Source organism: Pezoporus occidentalis, unplaced genomic scaffold (genome assembly GCF_034315485.1).
Source record: "Pezoporus occidentalis ecotype Australia unplaced genomic scaffold, CSIRO_AGI_Poc_V1 ctg65, whole genome shotgun sequence".
Taxonomy (NCBI): domain Eukaryota; kingdom Metazoa; phylum Chordata; class Aves; order Psittaciformes; family Psittacidae; genus Pezoporus; species Pezoporus occidentalis.
In genome coordinates, this window is record NW_026915998.1 from 447967 (window position 1) to 473150 (window position 25184).

Consider the following 25184-nt stretch of genomic DNA (forward strand, 5'->3'; position numbering starts at 1 on the left):
GCACTCATGCATACTCATGTTAGGCTAAATGATGTGTGTGTGTGTGTGTGTTAACTGCATTTGTACTAGAATATAAAACGAGCTTTATCTTTCCAGAATAAACATTTCTTCAGAAAACGTTCATAGAAAGCCGGTGAGGATGATTGTCCTCAGCGCTGATAACACCGATGGTTTTAGTTGCTGCTCAGTGAGGTTTACTCTGACCAAGGACTTTGTGAACCTCATGCTCTGCCAGGGAGGAGGGGAAGCCAGGAGGAAGCAGAGACGGGACACCTGACCCAAACTGACCAAAGAGGTGTTCCATACCACAGCACGTCATGCCCACTATATAAACTGGGGGCAGTTACCTGGAAGGGTGAGAGCACTGCTTGGGTCGGGCTGGGTATCGGTCGGTGGGTGGTGAGCGGTTGTATTCTCGTCCCTGTTATTTCCCTTATCATTATTATTACTGGTGGCAGCAGCAGTGGTTTGTGTTATACTTTAGATACTGGACTGCTCTTATCTCAACCCGTGGGAGCTGCATTCTTTCGATTCTCCTCTCCATCCCTCCAGGAGCAGTGGGAGGAAAGGGGAGAGGGAGCGAGCGGCTGCGTGGTTCTGAGTTATGGCTGGGCTTAACCCAGGACAATGATTAACGGTTTTGTAAACAAAACCTTGCTTCAGAGTGTTGAATAAGGAAGCTTAAGCTATCCTGAAGTCCTGACAGCCTTGGGGAAAGACCAAGCTACTCCCTAGGTGCAGGAGGTAGCACCAGAGCCTACACACTTAGCTTTTCTGCTAGGAATACCAGTGTAAGTAGGTTTTGTAGATTCCCACCTCCAGTGTTGTTTTCACATCCCATTTTTCAGCTCTGCCTCCCCTCTGACTTCTAACACAAGTGTATTCCTGGGATTCAACAAATCAGTGAAAATAGAAGTTTAAAATCCTCCAAAAATAAGGTGACCTATAGCCTGACACAGCCTACTGCAAAAGACAACTGAAATTGGAAAAAAAAGTTAAGTTTCATTCCCTGGTTGGAAGGTCAGGGACACTGAAAGCATCCATACAATGTGTGCTGTTTTAGTCAGGGGAGCTGCTTCTTCCCTCTCCCTTCAGGCCCATGATGGTGCCTGGCATGGGCCTAAAAGAGTATAAAAGAGTGGCCCAAAACAGTTTATCTTTATCACTGGAGGGGGCCAGGTTGCTCCAAAGGCACTGAGTTCAGATAGCTCGTACAGATCCCGTGTGAAGCCCCATGTTATCCCTTCACGTCTCGCCACTGGGGCCATGTTATGCATCCCACCAAGTTCACCACCCTGCCTGAAGTCCTCTGGCCCCTCTTCTTCACACTGTTGTCCTCACTCGCCTCACAACACATCTCACTGCCCCTCCCCTGTCTCCAGCTACATCAGGGGAGAGCTTGCCTGTTTTGCACCCTCTTTTGGCCGTGGTCCAAAAGAGTGTATCAATGGGGGGGACCAGCCTGCTCCAAGCCCCGTGCAACCTGCTCTAGTAGAAGGCGTCCCTACCCATGGCAGGAGGTTGGAACTGGATGAGCTTTAGAGCTCCTCCATCGCACCCCTGGTCCTCTGAGACCCAGGGTACACAGGGCAAGCCCCGGCCTCCTGTGCGCTCTCCCCGCCCCGGAAGCGGCCCCGGGAGCAGTGCGCAGGCGCGGGGCGGTGCGCAGGGGGAAGCCGGGTTCATGGCGGGCAGCGCGGGGGAGTCGTGGCGCCGCGGGCGGCGAGGCTGGTCCCGGTCCCCGGCCCGCAAGCGGCTCAGGCCGCTGCGGACTGTGGTAGCGTGGAGGGGCAGGGCGGAGTGGGACCAGGTGATGGTGGGGCTGTACTGCGGGGACAGCCGGCTGCAGCAGGAGGCGCTGGACCGGGTCTCGGCCTGGAAGAGTCGGTACGGGCCGCGCACCGCGGGCACGGAGCGCTGCGGGGCCTCCGCTGGCCTGCTCCCGCCGCTCTCTGTGTCGGGTTCATAGGGTGCTCCGGACCCGGCCGGTTGCCGGTGCTTCGAGCGTGTGGTTCCTGCAGAAGCAGCGGGGGGAGTAGGAGCCGTGGGTGCTCGCAGCTTCACAGCCGGGTTTCCCGAGGCAGTGCTGCCGTGAGCGGTGCAGGGCCCCCAGATCACCTCAGCCTGTGTTGCCTCTGCTGCATCCATAGGCGAGAGCAGTCTAGATACGGCATCTTGTATTGTGAGAGTGCTTAGTGTATCCGTGAGTACTCATTTTACATGTGCCTAGGTGCAGTGATGTAATCGCTGTTGTAAATAAAAACCATCTGGGAAGAGCCTCTCCTGACTTTTTGCATATTGTTTCTCAGGGTGTTAGCTAGCATAGAGCACAAAACGTAGCCCAAAAGTTACCCATTTTTTGCGGGGGGGATGTATTCTTGTGAGACTGCTCACCTGTGTTTCCTTTATATCTAGGTATGGTCCCAAAATGCCTCTTGCAGTGGATTGCACCGCTGAACTGATCCGTTGTAAGGTCCTGGACTCATCTGGCAGGTTGAAGTCGCATGAGCTCATCCTCTCTTATGGGCTGGCTCTGGTAAGGTAGGCAGACCAGTGTGCTGTGAGAGACCTGGGCAGATAGCATTATTCACCAGTCTAATTTCACTTTGCATCTCCGGGACCACAGCATGTGGGGGATTTTTCTCAGGGGTTCCAAGTTTCTCTGCAGCTCTTGGTAATCATTTATCATTTCTGTAACCTGCTTGCAGGTTTGTCAACTTGATCACAGAAAGGAAACAGAAAATGGTCAACATTCCTCTTAGGCAATTAGCGAAAGAGGTAAATATTTATTAAGAGTAACTTGATAACTTACGCTTATACACAGAGCTTATGCATCTGGTGGAGGGAGTTGGGGGGCATCATTCTTTCGTAGACAAAATAAGGGATATAGGTGCCAGTTCTTTCCAACTGCAAAGTTTGGAAGAGGCTTGATGTAATTAGGTCAGAGTAGGAGCAACAAGTTGATGATCATCAAAGCATTTTAAGTCACGTGTGATCAAAAAGTCTTTGATTTTTGTGTAGATAGTCCCATTTAACATATGCGCCGCACATTTATGTATGAATTCTAGTCTTCGACAAGCAATGCTATACATAAAAAGCACTTAATCACCTTTGCAGACATTTTCATCTGTGCCTCGCTTGAGGTGAGCTTGGCCTCCTTGTGGAGAAGGGAAGGTTCGAGCTATAACTGTAGTAGCAGGACCAGCTTGAGTCCTATTATTGCCATCTGCACTGAGCACCACATCTGGGTCTGAACAGCAAGTTTTGAAAGTGAAGAACTGACAGTATTTGAGACTCTCCTGTTTACGCAGCCTTGTCTGGGGCCCCTGTGTGAGAATGATATGGTGGTTTGGGGGTTTTTATCTGGGTTTTTAAGAAAAATAAGAGGACCTTTTTCAAGGAAGGTGCTGTTTCTCATCATTTGAGACTGATCAGTCTGAAAAATAGAGGTCTTGCATAAAGTTAGTTGTCCTTAGGAAAGCTGTAAAAAACTGCACAAGCTAGAGTGTGTATGATTTATGTATTATATGTGATATGATTTGTATCTTTGCTATGCAAACTCATCCAGTTTAAATGAATTAAACTGCTTCTCAGTATCCCCTTAAATTATACATAGCAACTCTGTCTAAGAACACATCTGTTATTGCAAGTAATGTTGAAGAACTTAATCTGTAAAATCCCAAGTTTGTGAGGACTCTAGGCCAGAGGAGGCAATCCCAGCCCATTCTTGAAGTGGGAGGTTAGGGGACTGTGGTGTAGGAGTGGCCTGGATGAGGCTGTTCCCACTCAGATTCCCTGCAGCTGTGTATTGTTGTGGCATGATGCAGTGGGAGCTGTGGGGTAACACCAGTGGCTGTTCTTCCAGGTGGATATCCCTATCTGGGTTGTGGATCTTCGTCACGAGCTGACCCATGGGAAGCTGCCCCGTTTGGCTCTGTGCCGCAAGGGTGAGCACTGCTGGTGGGTGGCATCAGGAGGGCTTGGCCTGAGAGGGGCTCAGGGCAGCAATGCCAGTGCCACAGGTCCTGAGGGGTGCATGCTTCCCTCCATTCCGGGACACTGCAGAGCAGGCATTGTGCTCATCCTGGCAGGGAAACTTGTAGTGTGAGACACTGGGAGGATTTCCTGCAGCCCTGTGGAGGTAGCTGAGCTGTGTCCGGTGGCTCCAGGCTGTGATGCATCACAGGCAGTTGTCCACAGACTTTCTCCTTCCCCTGAAAAAAATACTGGAAACAGTAGTTCGTCTCTCTTGCCTTATAGCACAAGAAGTTGGTCTCAGGAAAAGAGGTGAATGTTTTTCCTGATGGTGTAGAGATACCTGAGATTCTCTAAAAATCCCGCTTAGGCAGAAATGCAGTAGGTGCTGCAAGACTGAAGGAGTGACCAGCTCATGGCACTTGAAGCGATTCCCAGGAACTTCACGTTAAGCACTGAAGAGGCAGTTAAATAACTTTCAACAGGGTCCTTGATTGAGTTGGGTGGTGAAACAGTGATGGGATAAAAGACTTTCTTTCCATTCTATCTAATGAATGCATAGTGTCATCTCTGCACAAAAATGAATGTAACTGTTACAGACATTGTGTTGGTCATGGTGATATTAAATAATTGACTTATTTTCTCATCACAGCACCACCACTGGGCTGAAATTTGGCCTACCTGGAGCAAGGTGCAGCACTGTAACAGTGTCCAGTCATTTTTGTTGCCAGAATGATGATGGGTGTTACCAGGCCTGTGATACTGTTGGTTTTTTGACTGGTTGTTGGTTTGGTGGTTCCACTTTTTTTCAGTACCAAAGAAAACCTCACTGAGAAGAGAATCTTTCCTGTTCTCCCTTAGGTTGTGATGTCGTACTGGACTGGCTGCGAAAGACCTATTGGAGCCGTCAGCTGGGCAATAATGTGTGTGACGAAAGTGAGGATGAAGATGAGCAGGAAGAAGTGGAAGAAAATGCAGAGTTGGACAATGATGAATGGGAGATTCAAGCCCCACAGCACGATGCCTGTCAGAAACACAAGGAATTCCATGGTAGGCGCTCCTAGAACAGTGGCAGATACACGGATTAGGTATGCCCTGTGCTACAAAAATTGGTTTAGAAGTGCCATCTTCTAGCCCTGGCAATGCATACCTTCAGCTTAGGTGTTGGGATTCCTTTTTGCACTGTGGTGGATTTTTGGGGTGACTGACTTTTGTTATTAGCTCACTGAATTTGTAGCGTAACATCGTCGGTTAAATATGCAGTATCTTGATCAGTAGCAGCAGTTCACTGGGATGGTTTAGGACCAAGCATTGTAAAAATCAGGTGTAGTGCCTTGACAGCCACAGTTTTGGTACTGAGGCCACTACGGACAAAGAAGGCTGTGGTACTTTTATAGCTCTCAAAACTCTGTAGATTCATAAGCTGAGCAAGAGCAGAATAAAAGCAGTTCAGCCAGTTTCAAAATGTGGACAGAAAAATCCCTAGTTGCCAGTAGGATTAAAAAACAGCACAGGTAACTTAACCTGGACATAATCCAAGATACAAAGTGTAAAACAGTGAGAAAACTTTGATAATTTTTTTCAGTGGCTGCTTTCCTATCACCATAAGTCTTTGAACCTAAGATAAGGAGCTTTTCTCAAAGTGGATTTCTAGTTTGAATGACTGGTCTGCAAGTTTGAGCCATGTGAGGTGTCAAACATTATCTCAAATAACAAAATATGACATGCTTGTGGTAGTAACTTGCCCAACAGATAACAGCAGACCGATCCAAGGTCCAGAGAGTGTGCAGAAGTGCTGAAGTGACCCTTATTGCTCCCTGGAAGGTCACACTAGGGGACTGTAATGATCTTTCTGGCTTTAGGATCTATGGGTTTATTGCAAGTCCTTTCTAGATTCCTTTATAACAGACTCATACTAGATACAGTAGCTGTGATTCAGAAAATATCAGCTGATTTGTTGTGCACTTTGAGAACAATCCAAGCCTGGAGGCAGTACTGAACTTTGGAATGCAGCAGCACTTGCCACTTTTCTTGTCAGAGTGTATGTCTGAGCTGCTGTCTTATTTCATTTTGGATGAGATCCAAGCATGTGCTATTCCATTCTCTCCCTGGCTACCCTAACAAAAAGGAACACCCCTCTGCAGTTGCCAAAAGAGAGCAACAGAATGATACAATATATTCTTTGTTTATTCCAGAGTAATGGAATGGCAGTGGTGTATCAATCGTACAGTTCAAATGCATCTAGCTGCTATGGGGTGGTGGGCATTCTGAGAGCAGGTGACAGTGACACCTGAATGGTGAAGTATTTTTGAAAGATGGTGCTATTTCAGGTACAGTAAAAGTGGTCCTCAGGTGGAGAAAGGACATTTCATGTAGGTGGTAAATTAAACTTTATTGAAGTTCAGTAGAGGTGTGGTTGGTTTGTGAATAGCCACAGTGCTGTTGCAATAGGTTTAAAATGCAAGTGTATGGAATACACGTATACATCAGAACATGAACTGCTTATGGGAATAATTTCTTCCTAAAATGATCTATTTAGGGATTGGGGGGGGAGGCTGTTTGGACTTACTTAACTTTTCTCTCTCTTTGGCCACTGTTAGTGATAAAATCCTGGACTCCTGGTTCAACCCCACTTGATAAAATTTATGTTGCTGGAAAGGCTTGAAAGCTGTAGGAGTCTTCAGAGTGTTGTCTGAATCAGAATTTATGACTTCATTTGACTGATTTTTGTCCTTGAGTGTACATTCAGAACTGAGCAGCTTTCTCAGATACAGAGTTCCTGTATTGATCCATTCTCTGTTTAAACTATGTATTTATGTTTATTTCTAGAAAAAGTCAGAGATGTGCTGCTATCCTACAAGAATGAGCAGTTTCGGGTACGTAAAGTCACATCGTCAGCACTTTCGGTTCTTCTTGTTTCCCACTCAGGGCTATAAGTCTCTTCATTCTTGCCCAGCCTGAAGAACTGATCCTCTTGGCCAGGCCTCATGAAATACCTGAGTGCAGCACAACTAAGTCACTGTGCTAGGAGTTTATTTCATGTAACTGCAGGGATAACTTTTTTCTCCTTGCTGCATCTTCCCATGGTCAGAATCTGTCCAGGAGCATCAGTGATGCAGCAATGGTATTTGTATTAGTGCTATGGGGTGGCAGTACACCAGTGACCATGGTGCTACCAATGCTTGCCAGGTTGTGTACTCGCACCTAAAGGTAGTGCTGCTGTCCAGTGCATGGCCCATAGGGGAGTCATGACTGCTGCATGTATGGAGGGAGGATTGGTTAATTCCTTGTTCTCTCCTAGTATTGTCACACATGGCTTGCTAAAGTAAAGCTTTGCTGCAGAGAACAAGCAGTTTGAGCTATGATGGTTTCTAATGCAAACACTTTGTTTATGTTTATAAAAGATGTATAGCTGTTGGAAATCTCAGATTTTGTCCAGGTAGTACTCTGGTTGTTCCTGTTCATCCTGGTGTCTCTGGAAATGAAGACCTGTCATTCAGAAGTTATTAGCCTCTGTTTTCCATGATCCATCATGTATTTTTGCATGGCCCAGTGGCTGATTGTATCGGTAGGCTAGAGGTTCTTTAGTTGCTTTAGGTCATGTGTTAATACTTGATTTGTTATCTAAAGTATCTTCTGCATGCAGTTGTAGCTTTGCATGTATAGGTTGAAAGAGCAAATCACAGTCCTGAAAATGACACCTTGGTTTTCCAGTCTCATTTTACATTACATTCCTGCCTGGCAGGAAAAATAATTTCTTCTTTTCTCTCAGTAGCTATTGACTTCCAGAAAGAATCTGCTGGATAGTTGTTTGTGATGTTACATGATTCTTGCCAATATTTTATAGAAGGAGGTGGTGGTAGAACTGCCAGTTGGGTAGCTTGTGAGCTTAAGTAGGAGAATGTAGTAGAAGCATGTCTCACCTTGCTGGATAGACTCAGATCAGGTATGTATCAAACCAAGAAATCACTAACTTTCAGGGGATTATTATCCTCCAGTACTCTTCCATTCTTGGTACAACCTGGTAGTCTGTTCTGTGTATTGCTCCTACTCATCAGGTGCTGTCAGTTGATGACAGGTTGCCTGGATGGCCGTGTTGACTTGACATTTTCATCTACTGTATGCATAATATGAGTGACAAAACCTTGTCCTGAGTAGGCAATCTCATCTCCACCCCACATGGGGAGTTAATGATTCAAAATGAGTCTGTCCTGGTTTGTGCTGAAGTCAGGGAGAGCAAGGTTTAGAACCAGAATGAAGATGCCAGGACTGTGACTCTTTGGTGCTGCTGCCTTTTTAGTTCAGGACTTTTCCAAGTACAACATGGCTCATACTAAGTTTTTAACATACCCCTAGGAAGGGGAACTTCTGTGAGCTTTTTGAAGCGCTGTTGGTGAAGTACATACGGCATGTGCATCTTGTCTTCATAGCAATGCCTTTCTGTTTGTCACTGGAGCATATTTTCTGTTAATACATGGATTTTTTTCCTTCCCTCAGGTTATGCAAACTGCACAGTCTGTCTCAAAGAATCGAGAACAGTGGTCTGATACCTCTTCAGAAGTGGACTGGATTTTGGCTCAGATCAAAGACCTGATGCAAGAGAACAGGTGTGTTTCTGATAAGGAACTGAGGTGAAAGGTGCAGAGCTGGGCCTGTAGACCTTTAGATTTCTTCAAAATTGTAAGACAATACTGGGCCTCTTCTCTGCTTTCTATACTTCTATTACTACAAGGGCCTCTATGACCCAGTGTGTTGAGACATTATTACTATATAAATTTACATGAAGATCCTCTCCAACTCTGAGAAATGTAATCAGTGTAACTCTGCAGAGGGGAGAGAATACCATGTTACAGATACGAGCTATAACTCCTGATGTTTTGAATATAAATATATGTATATGCCATGCAAGCTGCTGATCAGTTTAAGATGTTATCAGATGTTGTGCCAGAAGAAAACCCTGAGGAAGAGACTTGCGCCTTAGTGGCGTTACCCATTAGTTGCTGAGCATGGAGTAATGAGCAAGAAGGTGTAAAGATTCTGTAATGAGAGACATATGCTGGTAAACGTGCGAATTCTACGTTACTTAAACTGTATGTTGTTAGATGGTTGGAAGGTACTAGTGGAAGCAAGCCATTGCATCTACCTTTGATTCTGATACTGTCTCCCTAGGCATCCTCTGTTAGCCATTATCAGAACACAGATGGACCAAGTGCAGCTGCTTTTATGTATAAATAGGTATTTGCACCTCACATCAGCTGTGTGGTAGAAGGAGTTGGGGCAGCTTTGTTTTTGAAACCCTTGGAATGGGTGGCATATTTGAGAATACAAACACTTGGAATACCCATCCAGTTCCAGGGCTCTGCAATGCTTGTTTTTTCCTGCTAGCACAAAACCATGCTAATGTTTTTCCCTTTAAATAATCTCAAGTGTCTATCTTAAGCACATCAGACTACATACATTTCATGAGTGATTCTTGGAAGAATCACTGAATTAGGCTGAATTCACTATCTCAACAGTGCCAAAACTATTAGAATGGACAGCAAGTGAGTGGGGTGGGTTGTTGATTAAACATTTGTTACTGTGCTGGCTTTGACACTGTACTGGCTGGAGGGCAGGTATGTGGGGAAGGGAATGTTCCTTTAAGCACAGGCTTTAAAGAAGAGAGGAAGCTGGTTTCTATGACTAGAAGACTATTTTTTTGCCTTGTGGGATTTGTTTCTGTTGGCTGTTTCATGGTTTCCTGAGTGACTCCTAATGATCAGGTGACTTCATGAAAATAGCTGCTCTGATGTGCAGGGAAATCCCCCACTTGCAGCAGCCAGGGATGGGGGACTGTTTCACAACTCACAGCTTGCAAAACTAGCAGAGAACCAAACCCTTCAGTAGTGATGCTACTGCAGAGAGATTTTGCTGTTGCATTTAAATCCCTGGTGTTAAATGCAACTGCATTTAACACCCCTCATTGTTCAGAGGGACTTTTGGCAAGAATGTTCTTATTTATAGATCTCTGTGTGTGTGTTATTTTCCAGTAAGTGCTGGTTCCACAATTCCAGACTTTAGATCCAAGTCATGCTTGGTTGTTTAGGTTTGGAACTGACCCTTACTGGAGAAGACAAATTTTCTCATCCATTCCATACCAAAATGTGCCATGTTTGACATGGGTACTACCATTCCAAATCCAGTGAGTCTGATACCAAAAGTGGTTGTTTCTGTGGAATTTATTCAGCATTTGAAAATGGCCACCTTGATTTTCATTCTGAGGAGTATTTATTTTAGTGCTGGATCTTTGCACAGAAAGAGAAGCTCTCAAACTTGTTTCAGAACTGGTGCAAGTGGTGTTTTGATATGTAAAGGAGTAAGTGGCATTAATAAGACGCTCTGATTGCTCTAGGGAGACAGTGGCTGAAGCTCTTATCAGTGATGGCTTTCTCATCCCAAAGATGGATTGTCTGAAGATGCTAAATATCAAATATGAAGGTTAGTGTCTTGGCACCAAAAGTAAAAGGTGAATAGCTGGTGTTATGTCCAAGTGTGTTCTTTTGCTTTCCTCATTATATTGAAATCTGCAGTTCTCTGCATATTTTTCCTATATCTGGGTCCTTAAGAATCTTTTGAACTGTTCTCCAGACCCTGCTATGGTCATGCCATAAATCTCTTGCCATGGAAGAATGAATGCTGCTGGGCTACAACGTCTTTTGACGCTTTCATCTCTGCCCTTATCTGCAGTAGTTACTGATTTCCTGAATTCCCACAAGTTTTTCTACGCTGAAGTTTTGAAGCAAATCTGATTTTTCTCTTTTTTTGCCCACGTGTGAAGTTCATGGGTTTTCTGCAAGAGAATTAGATGCTTAGGAATGAAAGTTAATAACGTGTCTCTTGCTCCGGCACCTCATGGAAATACCATCCAAAGAACTTTCCAAGGAAGATCTTCAAATTGCTGTGACTATATTACAGTAGTAAAAATATAGGAACTTTTTGATTCTGTGTTTCTTTGCTCAATGTGCCTTCTCTTTGCATACCATTAGACAGAATAGTTTTTCGCTATGTGTGAAGTTACCTGTTTTGCTAATTCCTTCCCAGTTTCAGATTGATTTTCCTGTGTCTTACAACGTGATTAGATGTTGTGTTATCAATTTGGTGCTTATTTTACTTCCCTGGCATAAGAAAATGATAGCATCAGGTTCAGTGAGGATCCCAAGAAATACCCTGGAGCCAGCGATCTCAGAACAAGCTACTTTAGTTTGGTACGAGTGTTACACCTGTGGTTTATTTTTGCTTCTTATTGCAGCCAGTAAGGAGTTATGGCAGTTCAAAATTCCTCAGACGTTTTACTGCTTTTGGCAGCCTTTGCTGACAGGCCTCCTTTCCCGAAGTTTTACACAGATCCTGATAGAGAAAATGTTTATGGAGCTGAAGGAATGTTCTGACTCTTCAGAACTCCGGCCTCAGTTCTTAATCAGTTGGATATCTGAGATGCTGACTGGCATTGCCAAAGTAAACGCTGGTGAGTACGTCTGGAATGTCTATGTATATGTAAGAGTCTGTTCTCTACTATAGTGAAAACTAGGAGAGTGGTGTGACCTTTAGCTGGGAAGTGTAATAACCCAGTTATTACAGTTCATTATGTGAACGTAGAGCTTTTTTTCTTGCATTCCTTACACTTTTCAACCAGCAGCTTATGTATGTCATGTATTTCTGAGCCCAAAATCGGAATTGTTAGTGGCAGCTTTGCTGCAGCCTCCTCAAGACAGGAAAAGCCAATCTCTCCCATGAAAGATCAGGCCCAGATACTTGTTTTTTCCAGATACTAGTACAATATTCTATAAACACATCTTATGGCTTTCCTGTCTGGGATGGCATGCACAGAACTGGGTTGGGAATGTCTGCACCTCACTGTGGTCATGTCTTGTGGAGCTAACCTAGCTGTCCATGCATTGGCAAGTCACTTGTAACAACCTTGATGTATTTGGTCAGTACATCTTGGAGCTGGATTGGAATGCCAGCTTGTTTGCGGATGAGTGTTTCAGTAACAATGCAAAGGGTGAAGGACATATTTCTAATGAGTTTTGATCACCTTGTTGTTTTCTTTATCTTTTCTGAAGGGAAGAAAAGACAGCACTGTAACAAACAGGTGGCGGTGAAGGAGCTGTTCCTTCATAAAGTTCCTTTGCAGTGGATAAGACTGACTGACAATTGCTTGGAAGCTCCCTGCTGGGCAACCCCACACCTTCTTCAGCTGTAAGTTTGACCCTGTGACAGCAAACAGTGCTTTGTAACGTCTTTGGCCACCTCCCTTGAGATATGCCGAGTTACAGCTGTGTTCCCTTCCCTCCCTTTGCATCTAGGAGAAATTGTGGTAGGTGCATATGAAGCCCTGTTTGTTGCTGCTTATCTCCTCATAGATTCTACCAAGAGAAGAAGGAGGAGGATTTAGAAGGACTGCACTTTCAAAGTGAAAGTGGAGATTACCTGGGGGGGTATTAACAGAAGCAGCCTGGTCAGAAGAAAGTGACTTGGTAGCAGGGATGTGACTGCATATACAGGTGATACAAATTTAGCACAGGTGGTAACTATTCCACATGAAAACAGCAAAGCAGGAATTCAGTTAGAGGTATCCCAAGTCCTTAATTTTTATCACAAAGAATGAGTATTCCAGCATCTACCCACCAGGGAATAGTCAGCTTTTGCCTCTTAAAGGAGATGTATCGAATAAGCTGGCCTGGAGGACACTCACACTTAAAAGCCTGCTCAGCTTGATAGATTTTCATCTGGAATCTTCTTTTAAGGCTTTTACATTGCTCTTTTCCTTTCTAGGATCCTCACAATCATGAGACCTCGCTTGCCACGTTCTTCACGGAAGAACCTTCTCTACCTCGCTTCCATTTACACAGAAGGAGGTGGGCCTTTGTCCAGCCCAGGCCTCTCTTCAGACGGCAGTGAACAGCCAATTTACACTATAGAGAGCTTACAGTGGAAGACCAGGCAAGAAAATCAGGTTAAAAATCCAGGTCAGACTACAGAGAAACAAGATGATGTACTGGAGAGAGAAAACAGCGTAGAGGAGGTGGAGGAGGAGGAAGAAGACATGGTGACTGAAACAAATCCTTTGGAAGGACTTGCTCATTCTGGTAACATGGTGGCTATTGCTGAGAAAAGGGCAGCACTGCAAGGGTCTGCTTGGCAGATCACTGCAGGTAAGAAATGATTTTGTAAGACCTAGTCTTTGTCACTGGCAGGTACTAATCAACATGCAAAAGTAGCTCAGCCCTCTGGGCCTGGCCAGAATTGAAGCGTGCTTCAAAATCATCAAAATGCCAGACCACTGAAACCTGTGGTTTATGTGCAGGAGTCAGCTTTCAAACTTGTGAAATACTGTGAGTGCTGTTTCCAGGAGCAGGTTATTGCTTCCTCATTACATTCTTTATCAGGCTTTTCCAAACTGTTAAAAATGCCAGTGTATCCAACTGATGGAGCAGTGTGTGTGCAGCTGTGAATGGCAAAAACATCTGGATGTTTCTTGGAATCCTGTTGTCAGGTATTTCAAATACCCCTGTTGGAGGGGTATTTAAAAGCACAGTTTGGCTGTGCTGGAAAGCACCAGTTATATGTTCGTAAGTTCCACGCTGCAGGAAAACTGCAGTTACAACATGGTGGCAAGCAAAAGAAAGGGGCAAGGGAAGCTTTTAGGAGGAATAAACAGTATATCCAGTGTTTTGTTAGCATTATTTTGGTAGCTGTACTTTCCCTTTGTGGTGAAGGGTTCTGTAGCTAAGAAGATTTTTGGATGAGTGATTTATGGAGGGATTTGAAGAAGGAAGTGAAAGTTGGTGGAGAGGAGTTGGAGGCAAAGTGGTATTTAAAGGTAGAAGAAAAACAGCCATTAGGAGTCAATGAACTCTTGTACCCCCTTTGCTGCTGTGAGCAGCATTATAGAGCCAGACTTTTGAGAACAGAAGCAAAATTGTCCTCTGCTTCAGTGACTTTGGTTCAGATGAAGCACAGCTTTCACTGAAGGAACATGCATTGTATCCTGAACCACCCGGGTTTTGGGAAGATTCTGTTTTTGTGGTTGGTTGTGGGTAAACTGAATTTCTGTTTGAATAACATTTGTGTGGCTAAACAGATCCCTAAACAATTTGGAACTGCAGTCAGTAGGTATGTACAAACCCATGCCAACATGTGGTTGATGAGCTGGGTTGTTCCCCAGAGAGAGGACTTTGCCTATTAAATGTAGATATAATGGTAATTTGCCTTACAGCTGCATTGGATGCTGCCCAATGCTATTTCTGCCCTTTTAAATTGTGAAATTATAATACTTAGAAAGCACTATCCTAGGTGGTGTTCTATTAAGTTCTATTCTTATTCTATTAAATGCCCAAGAATGCTATAAAAGGAGAAATTTGCTCGTTCTTTAGGGCAGTGCTTGAGGTTTTTGAGTAGATATCTGGTACACAAAACAAACCAGTTTCAGGCAAAAAGAAGGAAGTGGGCAAATTGTACATATTTAGTAGGGATCTCAAATACTCTGTGTAATTATTGCTGTTTCTCTGGAGTGGAGTGGCCTCACTTGTGAAGGCTTCTGTCTGCTGGTCTTCTGAGCTGCTGGTAAGCATTAAGTACTAAATGTTCTGATATCAAGAAAGCACACAGGCTTAAGAGATGCTATTGTCACAACAGTGACACAGAATCATCTGTATCTTTTATTTAGTTCATTGTGAAATAAGAATTAAATTTAATGGGGGATTTCCCTGTTGAAGTTTTGGCACCACAGTGGAACTCACTGATGTTTATCCGTTGTGGTGGATGGCTTCCCACTGTGCACTTGCAGGCCCCCATTGGAAGACGGATTTAACAAATGTGAAGTCATGGAGAGGAAACAGCAATAGGTGCTTGTAAAAACAAAGAGCAGAATTCCCAAGATGTTGTCATGTTCTTATGAACTAGAGTTTTTGCTGGGTACCTGAGATTGTTCCTTTTTGCTGAGTGGCCAGGTTGGTTGCATGAGACAGCATCTGTGGACTTAGGGGGACCTTGTTCTTTGAAAGTATCTCTGGGGAGCTCAGACTTCCTGTTCATGTTCTGTTTTTATCCAGATGAAGTTCGATGGCAAGACTTTCCTCTTGGGAAACTCCCAGGTCAGACAGATGACCCTGATGGTCTCATGTTGGATAATTATTCCATGATGTCCCTGCTTGACCAGCCAGTGAGAGATGAGTGGAAGTCTCCCAATACAAAGTGAGTAATAGTGTGGGCGGGACTTTGCCCCTGAACCATGAAATACATTTGTCTCTGCCTTGTACTATGTAACATGAAAAAGTAAGGATGAGATTTCCTTTTTACTTCTGCTTGACCAAATAGTTTGACCCAGATATCTGCTGCTGTCTCTGGTATCTACTAACTGCACTGCTCATGGGCTTTGCAAGAAATGTGTGTGTTTGGAAGGCCCTGTGCAGTGCTTGTGTAACAGCATAACAGTCTGCTCTTGAGACTGCTGACAGCTGTCAGTGTTGTCTGATGCTAGTCTGACAGTAAGATACAGTCTGCTGATCCCCTAGAAGTACCAGCGTGGAAGTGGAGGATTTTTAAAGCAAGCTACTGAGCTGGTGCAAAGTGTGCCTGGTGATACACTGGGAAGAATAACTTTAATGGGAAGAATTGTTGCCTTACAATTAAAGCCATCAGGGCTAGGAGCCTTGGAAGTCATTTAGGCTCTCCCAGTGTCAGTTTTCCCACACTAGCTAATCTTGTGTAGGAAGGAGGAGTCATTGTAAAACGCACAGTGGTTTGCTGAAGCACTCTTGAGGTGCATTAATGGGAATGCCTAAAGGTGAGGAGAGAAGACAGCCACAGAAGGTGGTTGACTGCAGATTGCTTTTGTAACACCTGAGGGAGGAATTGGTTGTACGTAACTGGGGTGGTAAATATCTGAGAGTTTCACATCAGTGAATGCAAACATGTCTCTTCTATGTATGCTTGAAATGGGGACTATAATGTGCATCCTGAGTAAGGTCTGTGTCACTGCAGTCCCAGTTATTCATCCTGGGATGAATAGCATAGATAAATTCCCTTCTCACCATCTCCCATCACAACGGGAAACTCTTCCTGCTTGTTTATACTGCATACTGCACTGACAGTATGCTTGCATTGTTGATGGGCACAGGCAGAAGTTACTGTTATCTGGTTTGCTGTGGCAACTCACCAGTATCATAGGAAGTTACTTCAGGAAGCCCTCACAGGCATCCTTCAAAGCTGAAAGAATGTACACAACAGTTACCTCTGTGCATTTGTCTCCATCTTTTCATGTCGCCAAGTCTGAGAACTGCTATTTGCAATTGCTGCTGTTCTCATTCCTTTCAGGGAATGTGTTTTTGTTTTGCCCTCCTTGGGTCTTTTGCACTATCTGAAAGTTAAGTGCAGTGGCATAATTTGCAATCAGAAACGTGCTTTCCATGATATCCTTTGAGGAAGCCTTCCTATAATCTTCCCATCTTCACTCCTATTCTCTTTAAAGTAAACCATTGCAGGGATTATGAGAAACTGCTGTTTAGCAGCTTGGAAGTTACTAGCACAGCCTCAGCAGGCTTGAAAGCTGTTTCTGTTCACTGGGGCTCTGATCCTCAGCCACACTATGTTGGCATTGCCCAGTGACCTTTTCAAAGCTGCAGGTAGTAATTTCAGCTGCAGATCTTGCCTCAGTGAAGAAACACAGATTGTCATGGAAATAACAGTAGCATTCTATAAAGCTTTAGTTAGGTCACCGCTGCTGCTAAATGAAGCTTGTCCAGTTAAACCATCCCACTGAAGACATTTTAATAGGGCTATTTCACCCTTTGAAGTCAAACTCAAATGGTGTAAGCTGTCAAATGAGTATCATCACATACACAACAGGAGATGGGTTTATATGTATTTTAATCCAAGGAACACTTCAGAGTATAAGTGAATGGCAGTTGTTTTCTTAAACACTCGATAGGGTGACTTATCAGTGATTCTTTCTCTGTAGTTGATGGGCCAAATCTAGTACCTTCCAGAAAATGTGAGTAACAGTGACAGTCATGCAGCCTGGGATGCTGCATTGGGAAGAGCTCCAGTACACACTCATATTTTCACATATTCAGAGTTGTCTTCAGATTCCAGTTTCAAACCTTCCAACAGACAAGGTTTCCATTCTTCTCCATCCTCTTGGGCATCCTCCCCAGGACCAGTCTGCTCTTTGGTCGGTTCAGGCCTGCTGAGATGGTGTTGTTTGTGCTTGATTCATCCAATCAAAATGTAAAATCGGCATCTCAGAAACTGCTGGGTAATCAGAAGGAAACTGTCCTTTACTGCTGCTCCTTGTGATGGTCCAAACATTTAATGAGGTCCTTGGTCCCAACACTTTCACAAGAGGCAGGACCAAAACTGGTCTCTTAATATCAAGAAGGTAAACAAGTTTTTGAGTTCTCCTGAATGATGTTAATCACTGGTAGGACCTATGCTTTGAGTGCTGCAGGAATTTCCTCTCAGACTGTGAAGAGAGCAGCTCACCATTCATCTTCTGATAGTTTATCCTCCCAAAAAGAAGAGGAAAACTATACTAGATGCAAACCCCCACTTTTGATTCAGCCAAAGAGCCCATTGGTGTCAGCCAGCCGTGAATCATGGTTCTTGCAACATGTTCCATGTTGGGAATAAGGCAGATCCTGGAATTTACATACCTGCTTCTGATCTGCAGAGCCCTGGCACTCTCACTGTAGTCACAAGAGACAGAATACTTATCTCAGAGACTTCAAACAGAAAGCAGTTTGACTTGATGTTCAGGTGGGTGAGATCACTGATAAGAATAAGGAGCTGCAGCAGAACTCTAATTGTCTGCAGTAATCAGTACCCCTGGCTTCTGGCCAGGCTCTGACAGGAGCTGGTGGGAGTTTTCTTAATCTGATCCTCCTTGGCTCAGTTCATTTTTTCTGAGCACGATAGCTGGAATCATCATTACGGGGGCTGTAATGAGTGCATGTGGAGTAGTGTGATTCACTGCTCGGGCTTGTTTGTAAGCTGCTCCTTGAAACCAGCTGTAGCGTGTGCCCTTTCTGACTTGTGTTGTAGGCTTCAGGTGTTCTGAAATCCCAGTGTATTTCTTGAAGTGGGTTTTAGACTAGCAGGGGTTAAAAATCACCTCATGACTCCAGGTTCGGCTCTACAAGCAAAGGAATTCCTCTACATAGAAACTATAACCTACCACTGATGTAGATGTTAAAGGAGATAGAAGTTGGCTGTACTAAAATCTGCTCTCTGAATATCCACAGCACTATTACTCAATTAATTTGTTAATAAAAAATCCACTAAAATTACTAATAAATTAGGTATTTTGTAAATCTACTATTGACATCAAGATCTTTGCTAGTGTCAGCAGTGAAGTCACTGCTAGTATTTAAATGTGATTACTTTCAGCTTGACTTTGGCTTTGGAAACATCTGTTAGATAAAATTTAGACTAGAATTAAGAACAGAAAATTGTGTTGAATTACCATGGAATGTAACTGTTCTCATGTGCATCGCTGCTCCATTCCAAGTAATGGGCTACCATAGAATAGCCCAGGCTGGAAAGGACCTCAGAAGGTCGTCTCGTCCAACCTTCCATGGAAAAGGGAGCCTAGGTGAGACTATACAAACTGTCCCTGCCAAATTGCATGTATTTGATAGGCTCAGCTCAATAGAGGAGGGGTAGTGCAAAAGACCCCCAGAAGAGGGGATAAAAGCCACCAGGCTTTCTTGTTTCTGGATTCCTGAGGAATGTGAGTATTTACCGAGTGCAAATAACAAGCAGACCCTATTGCTGTGGTGCTGCCCAGTTTTTGCACCTGATGTGCTTACCTATGTTTTATCCTTCCTGCTTTTATTCCACACATTCTGGTAGCAGCAGCAGTTTGGGATCATTGGTAATCTGTGTTGGTTTCTATTGCCTCTAATCCTCCGGTTGCAGGTGGTTGAGGGGATGATCTCGTTGTTCTTCTGTTGTCTCCCAGCCACAGCTGCTTTGTCTCCTTTTCCCTCCCTATAGCAGTGGTGGTTCTGCTGCAGCTTCCAGCCTCTGTGGGGTGAGAGTGAGGAGGTGGCTGTTTGTTTTGCTGAGTACAAGTGCCAGCAGTGGCAATATGCTTCTGTACTCTCACAGGGAAGGGGAAGAATTGAGATTTATCACCATGACAACATTCTCCTATATCCCAAATTCCTCAGAAGTCTGTGCCATCAGTATACTGCTGGCTGCTCCTGCAGCTGGCAGAGCCCCTTGCAGTTTCTATTGCTTTTCATTAGCAAGGTAATTAACTGTGTTCTCATTGCTTTTACTTTGGTTTTGACTGCTTTCATCTAATTCCCACTCTTATCTTTTTTTCCTACCACTGCTACAAGTTGTGCTTGCTTACCTCTTACAAGAAAGGCTCAGCTGTGGATTCTGGCAGCTGACCTGAAGATGTTTTCTAGATAGTGTTTCCAACGTGTTTTGCTGGTGTTCCAAGACGAAAAAGCCCTCCGTGTTCCATCGTAGTTCCTAACACCTGGAAAGCAGAACCATGAAGCAGCAACCAGTGGGTGCACTGGTCCTGCTGCTCCTTCAGTGTTTTGTTCCTTTCTCCTCCTTATCAAACGCTGACACGTGCAGTTGTGTTTGTGATACTTACTTGTTGCAGTGAGTTGTGCAAAGCAGTTCAAATCTCAGCAGTTTTACAGCACTGGCAAGCAGTAACTGAGTGTTACAGTTAAATGGTGACTTGGTGAAGCTTCCAGTCTGCCCCTGACTTAATATCCCCTCTTGTGACTTCAGAATCAATGGGATCTGATTCTTTGGATTTAGAGGGCATAAAGGATAATAGGAAAGAGTTTTGGGAGGTAAAACGTGTTAGCATTTTTGCAAATCCCTTAAAGTGGGCAAGATTTCTGGTGTTCCAAAACTTGCTTTCCTTATGCTTCAAGCGCAAAGCATCAGTGACATCAACATGGAGGCTGGAACTGTGGTTCTGGGAGTTAGGATGTCTGTGAAGGTACTTTGAGATCCTTGCCTGAATAGTCTGCATAGCCACGTACTTAAAGGGTCTCAAGAAAATAAACCAAGCACAAAACGAACGCCCACATGTCAACAAGTGCATCTGAACACAAGGCTGACCTTTAGCTCAGCAAGTTTGTGATTCACAAGCTGCTGGCAGGTGGGAGGGTAATTGGGAACACTGTTCTGTGCTTGTGTGCTTGCTCATGCATCTGCTTTTGAACATAGCTGGGGACAGGCAACTCAGACCTTTGATCTCAGCTAGTGCAGATGCTTTTACGTGGTAGAACTGATGTGCAGCTCAGTCTGGGCCATAACAGCATGATGCACACTCTGGGAGATCTCCTGGGTTCATCCTCCCTTCTCCCTGAATGTTAACAGTTAGGAAGTATGCATGGCTGGTTGTTTAAAAGGCCTCTTCCCCATGGCAAACATGTGAGGGGCATTTTTCTCCCCTCCATGCTGTAAAAAGCATTGGAAAGTCAGATTTTTACTTAGTCATAAACTGTTCTTTGGAATGCACTGTTCAATGGTATTCTAACAGTGAACCATAAGTTATCCATCCTTCAAGTAACATTCTCTAGGTTTTACTTTCTAGGCCTTGTTTAGGATTCCATTGCTTGCAACAAATCAGAAATAAGCAATCCTTGCTTCTGTGCATCTGAAGAGCAGCAGCAGGTCAGACAGAACAGACATGGCTGTGGGAGACAGGGCAGCCTGGCTGTACAGCGAAGAAGAGCAAATAAGTTGCTATAGGGTAAGCCCCCCTGTCTGTCAGCCAGCTGAAGGTTTCCCAGGAAGGCTCCAGGCTTAGCTGCAGTATATAGCTTTCAAGGAATTTCTGCTCTGTACCATCCTTGTGTAGCTGTTACGGGAAATTTTGCTAAAGATACTCAGCAGAGGCAAGAACCTTGGAATGACACGGGTTATCTTCAGGAAGCAGTGCACTCTCTGCTATAGTACTTGCCTACACACTTGACTCCAGTCCCTATCTTGACTTGGAGAATAAGCTGCTGGTAACCAGAACAGAAATGTTTGGCATCAGCAGCTCCTCTGTTCCTGGAAGAGACAAAACCTACTTTGCATTATAAATTCTTGCTCACATGTGCCAAAACACTCCTCTTGGTATCTGCAAATGAATAGCTTGGAAGGACCTGTTTTCTCCAGTTTCTTTGGTGCTTTTCTCTGTAGGTAACAGTTACTTGGTGCTTGCAGGGACATGAAAAGAGATGTGGTGACATTAAGGAATTAATGACAGAGTGGGTGGTGTAGATTGATTGTTTGCAGTTTTATGGTTAGGGGGAAGCTGCCATTTCATTTTTATAGTGCACAATTGTAAAGTGCCCTGGAGAGAATGAAACCTGTTCTGCAATGCCTGTCCTGGGGGCAAGGATTGAATTTCTGTGGTGATGCTTTGCAGAGAGGCTTATACTGATGCTGCTGTGGAGCCAGCGTCAGTGACAGCAGTTACACAACCTAGTTAGAAACCTTGCTTTAAAAACGGGGGAAGCTTGAGCCACCAGTTAATGTCTCACAGTTAAGGCTGTGGGTATTGTTCACTTCCTACCTTCAGTGTTCTCTTCATACACCATGAAATAAAAGAAGAGGGAAGGTGATGAACACGATGCTGCTGACTTCCTGAAGAAATAGTGTGAGAGCTGCTTTCTGCTGCAGTGCAGTGCCTCGTGCTTATGTTACAGAAGCTGAGTCCCCACTAACTGCTGCATTGCAGACCTGCACGGAGCGTGTTGCCTGTTCTGTGTAGCACAGAATTACTTGTACTTCTTGAACTCCTACTGCAGAGAAAACCAAAGCAGTTCACAAAGCAGGTGCATGAGGAATCGTTTTGCTAACCCCAAAGTTCAGCTGCTGCTTGGGTGGAAAATGGTAGCAGCTAAAACAAGCATAGCATAAGGGAGCTGGAAAAGTAGCATCCTGGGAACTTGAAACAGTGAAGGTCACAGGGATTTCTACTCACTGTGAGCTGGCATGTTTTCATATTGTCTTGACAACAGTCTTTCTCATAGATTGCTGCGTGCCTTTGTGTGTTAATATGGAACAACTGCAGCACATACTCAGCGGTGAAATTGCCATCGAGGTCTATAATGAATTGCTTCTAGGAATTTGTAAATTGTCTTGAAATTTGCTTTACCCAGAACTAGCTGCTGTCATCTCTGACACAGCCTCATTTGAAATAATACCAGTGACAAGATCTGTAACTGCTCTTAACATGATTCTCATGCAAGTTCCAAGACTTTGTTGTCCAGGAGGTGCCTCAAAAGAAGCTGAGTCTTTGCTTCAGTCATAGAATTATACAATCACAGAATGGTTAGGGGTAGAAAGGACCTTAAGATCATCCAGTTCCAACCCCTGCCATGGCTCAATACCAGCCCTCCTCTTCATGCCTTGTTGGCTTCTGTGCTGCATGTATTTGTGGCACAAATGTACTGCTTTCAGAGGTTTTGGCTTTGTTTTAACATAGGTTCCTGTGATGCTTGAGGTACTTTGGGAAAGCTTTCAGTTCCTTCCTCCCTGGTCCCAAAAGATGGCTTTTAGTGTTCTTTAGTATGTGCTGTGTGTGTGTTGTCAAAGTTTGCTGTGCCAGCCTCTGATGCTTTGAATAGATGCTGTCATCCTCAAGCAGAGGTTTGGGTTCAGTGATAAGCCTCGACATGTGCTTTCTCTTTCCTCCCAGTGTCAGTTTTACCTGCCCACAGGAGCAGACTTGGCAGGTAATGACCACTTGGAGTTTCCTGAGGGTGGAGCTGCTGCCATGCACTTGCTGTGGGGATTGCATCCATGTGACATTTCAGAAATGGGACTCATCATTTAAAGGTCATGGATAATGACTGGATATTGTTGTCCTAAGGATGAGACGCAGAAGCGGATAGGTGAGAGGGATGGCTAACATGTACTGAAGGGTGAAGACGGTGAGTAGGCAGGGAATGGATTTTAACCCTGGAGGATGGTAGGTTACAGCTGGGAGTGCATCAGTTTTCCTTAGGCATAAGGAATACAGAAGTGGAAAAACATGCACAAGGCAACCAGGTTTTCCCTTTTTCTCCTTCACCAGGTTTCAAGTGGATCCTTTAAAGATTTGGTTTATTGATAAAGTTTAGTTTTCACCTTCATCATTCTCATAAAATGAATCAAAACGATAAAGCAAACCCTTTCCTGACCTACTCAACAGCATGGCAGTGATTGAAGTTCCTTCGCACCGTGAGGCTTTGGAGAGGGATAAGTTTACCTGTGTTCTCCAGCTGTCCTTTGAGCCTTGTGTTTGACAGTGCCTGATGCCTGGGAACCCTGTCCAATCTCGCTGTTCCTCTGTGCGCTGTGCTGGGGGATCTCCTGGGGCTCAGCCCTGACTGGGTCACTTCTGCAGGGAAAAGGGATTTTACGCCTGTCTGAGTGAGATGCCTTCCAGAATTAGACATTACACATTACACAGCGTGCTGTGGTGTCACCAAACAGCTGCCTTTCCAGTCTGTAAGAGCAGTAGTTCCTGTGGCTCCTCTGTAAAGCCATAGGAATGGCAAGTTGCCACGTGCAGGGTGTGCTGGCGCTGCAGTGCTTGTGACACTCTTCACACGGACCACTCGCTGGGTTAGCACTTCTGGTGAGCTCCTGTGCCAGCTGCAGAGGACAGATGAAGGGTCAGATGCGAGCTGCTGCGTGGTTATTGCTGAAGTTTGGTACCTTTGGCACCTTGGGGCTGTTGCCTCTCTTCACCAAACCAGTTAAAAACTGAGGCCGTTCCAGCAGGCAGACGTTCAGAGCTAAAACAAGAACTGATGTTTCCTTTTGGAAATGAAAGTTGTCAGTAAGTTTCAAGTGCCATCAAACCCCGGTGACGTGAGCTTATAACTCGGCTCAGTGCTCACGTGCTTTATTTCTGTTCCTCTCGCAGCTCTGCAGAACTGAACGTTCCGGTGACAGGAGGATTGTTATGGACCCAGAGTGACTTCCATAAAATCAAAAGTGGCCTTCAGCTTTTCTGAGACAGCAGCGTGCTCCGTGGCTTCCAGGATTGCACAAGACAAGTGGCACGGGAGGACTGGTGATGCTGATGGGGAAACGGCCACTCCAAGATGGGCTTTTTGGTGAAGATTTACTGATATTTACCGTGTAAAATCAGTATCTTCTGAAGGAGGTGTTTTAAGTTCCATGTGTGGTAACCATTGTCTTGCTTAACCACTGTGCTGAACCATTAGCTCTAGTTGATGTTTGCCAGATACAGTCAGAGTTCTTCAGAATCCCTCAGTGGTCCCTAATGTTTTTCACGGTTAATAAATGCAGCCACCTGAAGGCAAAGCTTCCTGCTGGATCCTGGTTTTCCTTTTCCACTCAGGTATTCTGCAGTGGCCTCATTAGCCACACTGTTGAGCCCTTCCTAGTTCAGTGATGCTGATACTGTCCTGTATGAGTTTGCATGGTGCTCCAGCTTTCATCTAGCCAGGATGTCTCATGAAGCTGCGGGGATCAGGTCTAGGATGCACTGGAGTGCTGAAGTATCTCTGAGTATTGTGTTTTCCTCACCCTTTTGCCCCAGTGGCAGCCTTGAGGCCTCTCCTGCCTCTTTAATGAGAGTTTTCTGCTTGATGTTATTTTCTGGTCACGATTTTGTCAAGGCTGGTACCTAATCCTGTGGTCTTTGCTGAGAGCTGCCGTGAGCACTGCAGGGATGGGCTCAAGTGCTGTGTTGGGAAGTTGGTCAGAAAGAGGACTTCCAGCTGGTTTTTCTTTACCTGTATTCAAGGGCTTGGAAACCTGGAGGCATCTGTAATTACCTGTCCAAAAAACCTGGAGTTTTAAGCATGTATTTATTGCAGGAGTCCTCAGTAGGAGTTTGTTGGAGCTGGAGTGTGCCCGAGCCTTTCTCTGCGCCAGTCTAATAGGCTGCAGTATTTACAGGCTAAATAGGAACATGCCAGTGCAAGCTGTGATGGGGAATCCTCTTAGTTCCTTAGAGCAACTACTGCCATTATGTGGTGTTCTGCAGAAAGAAATACGCAGAGGGGGACACGGCTGCAGCAGGACACTGGGTAGGGTGGAAATTCAAGTTTAGAGCAGCAGCTTCACGGATACTTGGGGCTGGTTCTCAAGTAAAGGCATAGTTAAATGTCTCTAATGGATTATTTCTGTGTTCTGACTTTGTGTCATCCTGTTCTACTGCGGTTGCTCTTCGCCAG

The 25184-nt window shown here is 44.7% G+C and overlaps 1 protein-coding gene across 2 annotated transcripts; it reads left to right on the forward strand.

The window, feature by feature from the left end:
- The first annotated feature begins 1669 nt into the window (after positions 1-1669).
- On the forward strand, positions 1670-24310 carry LAS1L (LAS1 like ribosome biogenesis factor). Of its 2 annotated transcripts, none has more exons than XM_062640474.1 (13): positions 1670-1887; positions 2416-2541; positions 2709-2778; positions 3866-3947; positions 4837-5025; positions 6805-6851; positions 8473-8582; positions 10367-10456; positions 11268-11479; positions 12078-12213; positions 12790-13169; positions 15069-15210; positions 23903-24310. In XM_062640474.1, the coding sequence occupies exons 1-13, from the start codon at positions 1685-1687 to the stop codon at positions 23991-23993; spliced, it is 1878 nt and encodes a 625-aa protein (XP_062496458.1). In that variant the 5' UTR covers positions 1670-1684; the 3' UTR covers positions 23994-24310. The 2 variants fall into 2 exon arrangements, with proteins under 2 accessions (XP_062496458.1, XP_062496457.1); XM_062640473.1 differs by having other exon boundaries at positions 10367-10452; positions 11264-11479.
- Positions 24311-25184: the final 874 nt, after the last annotated feature.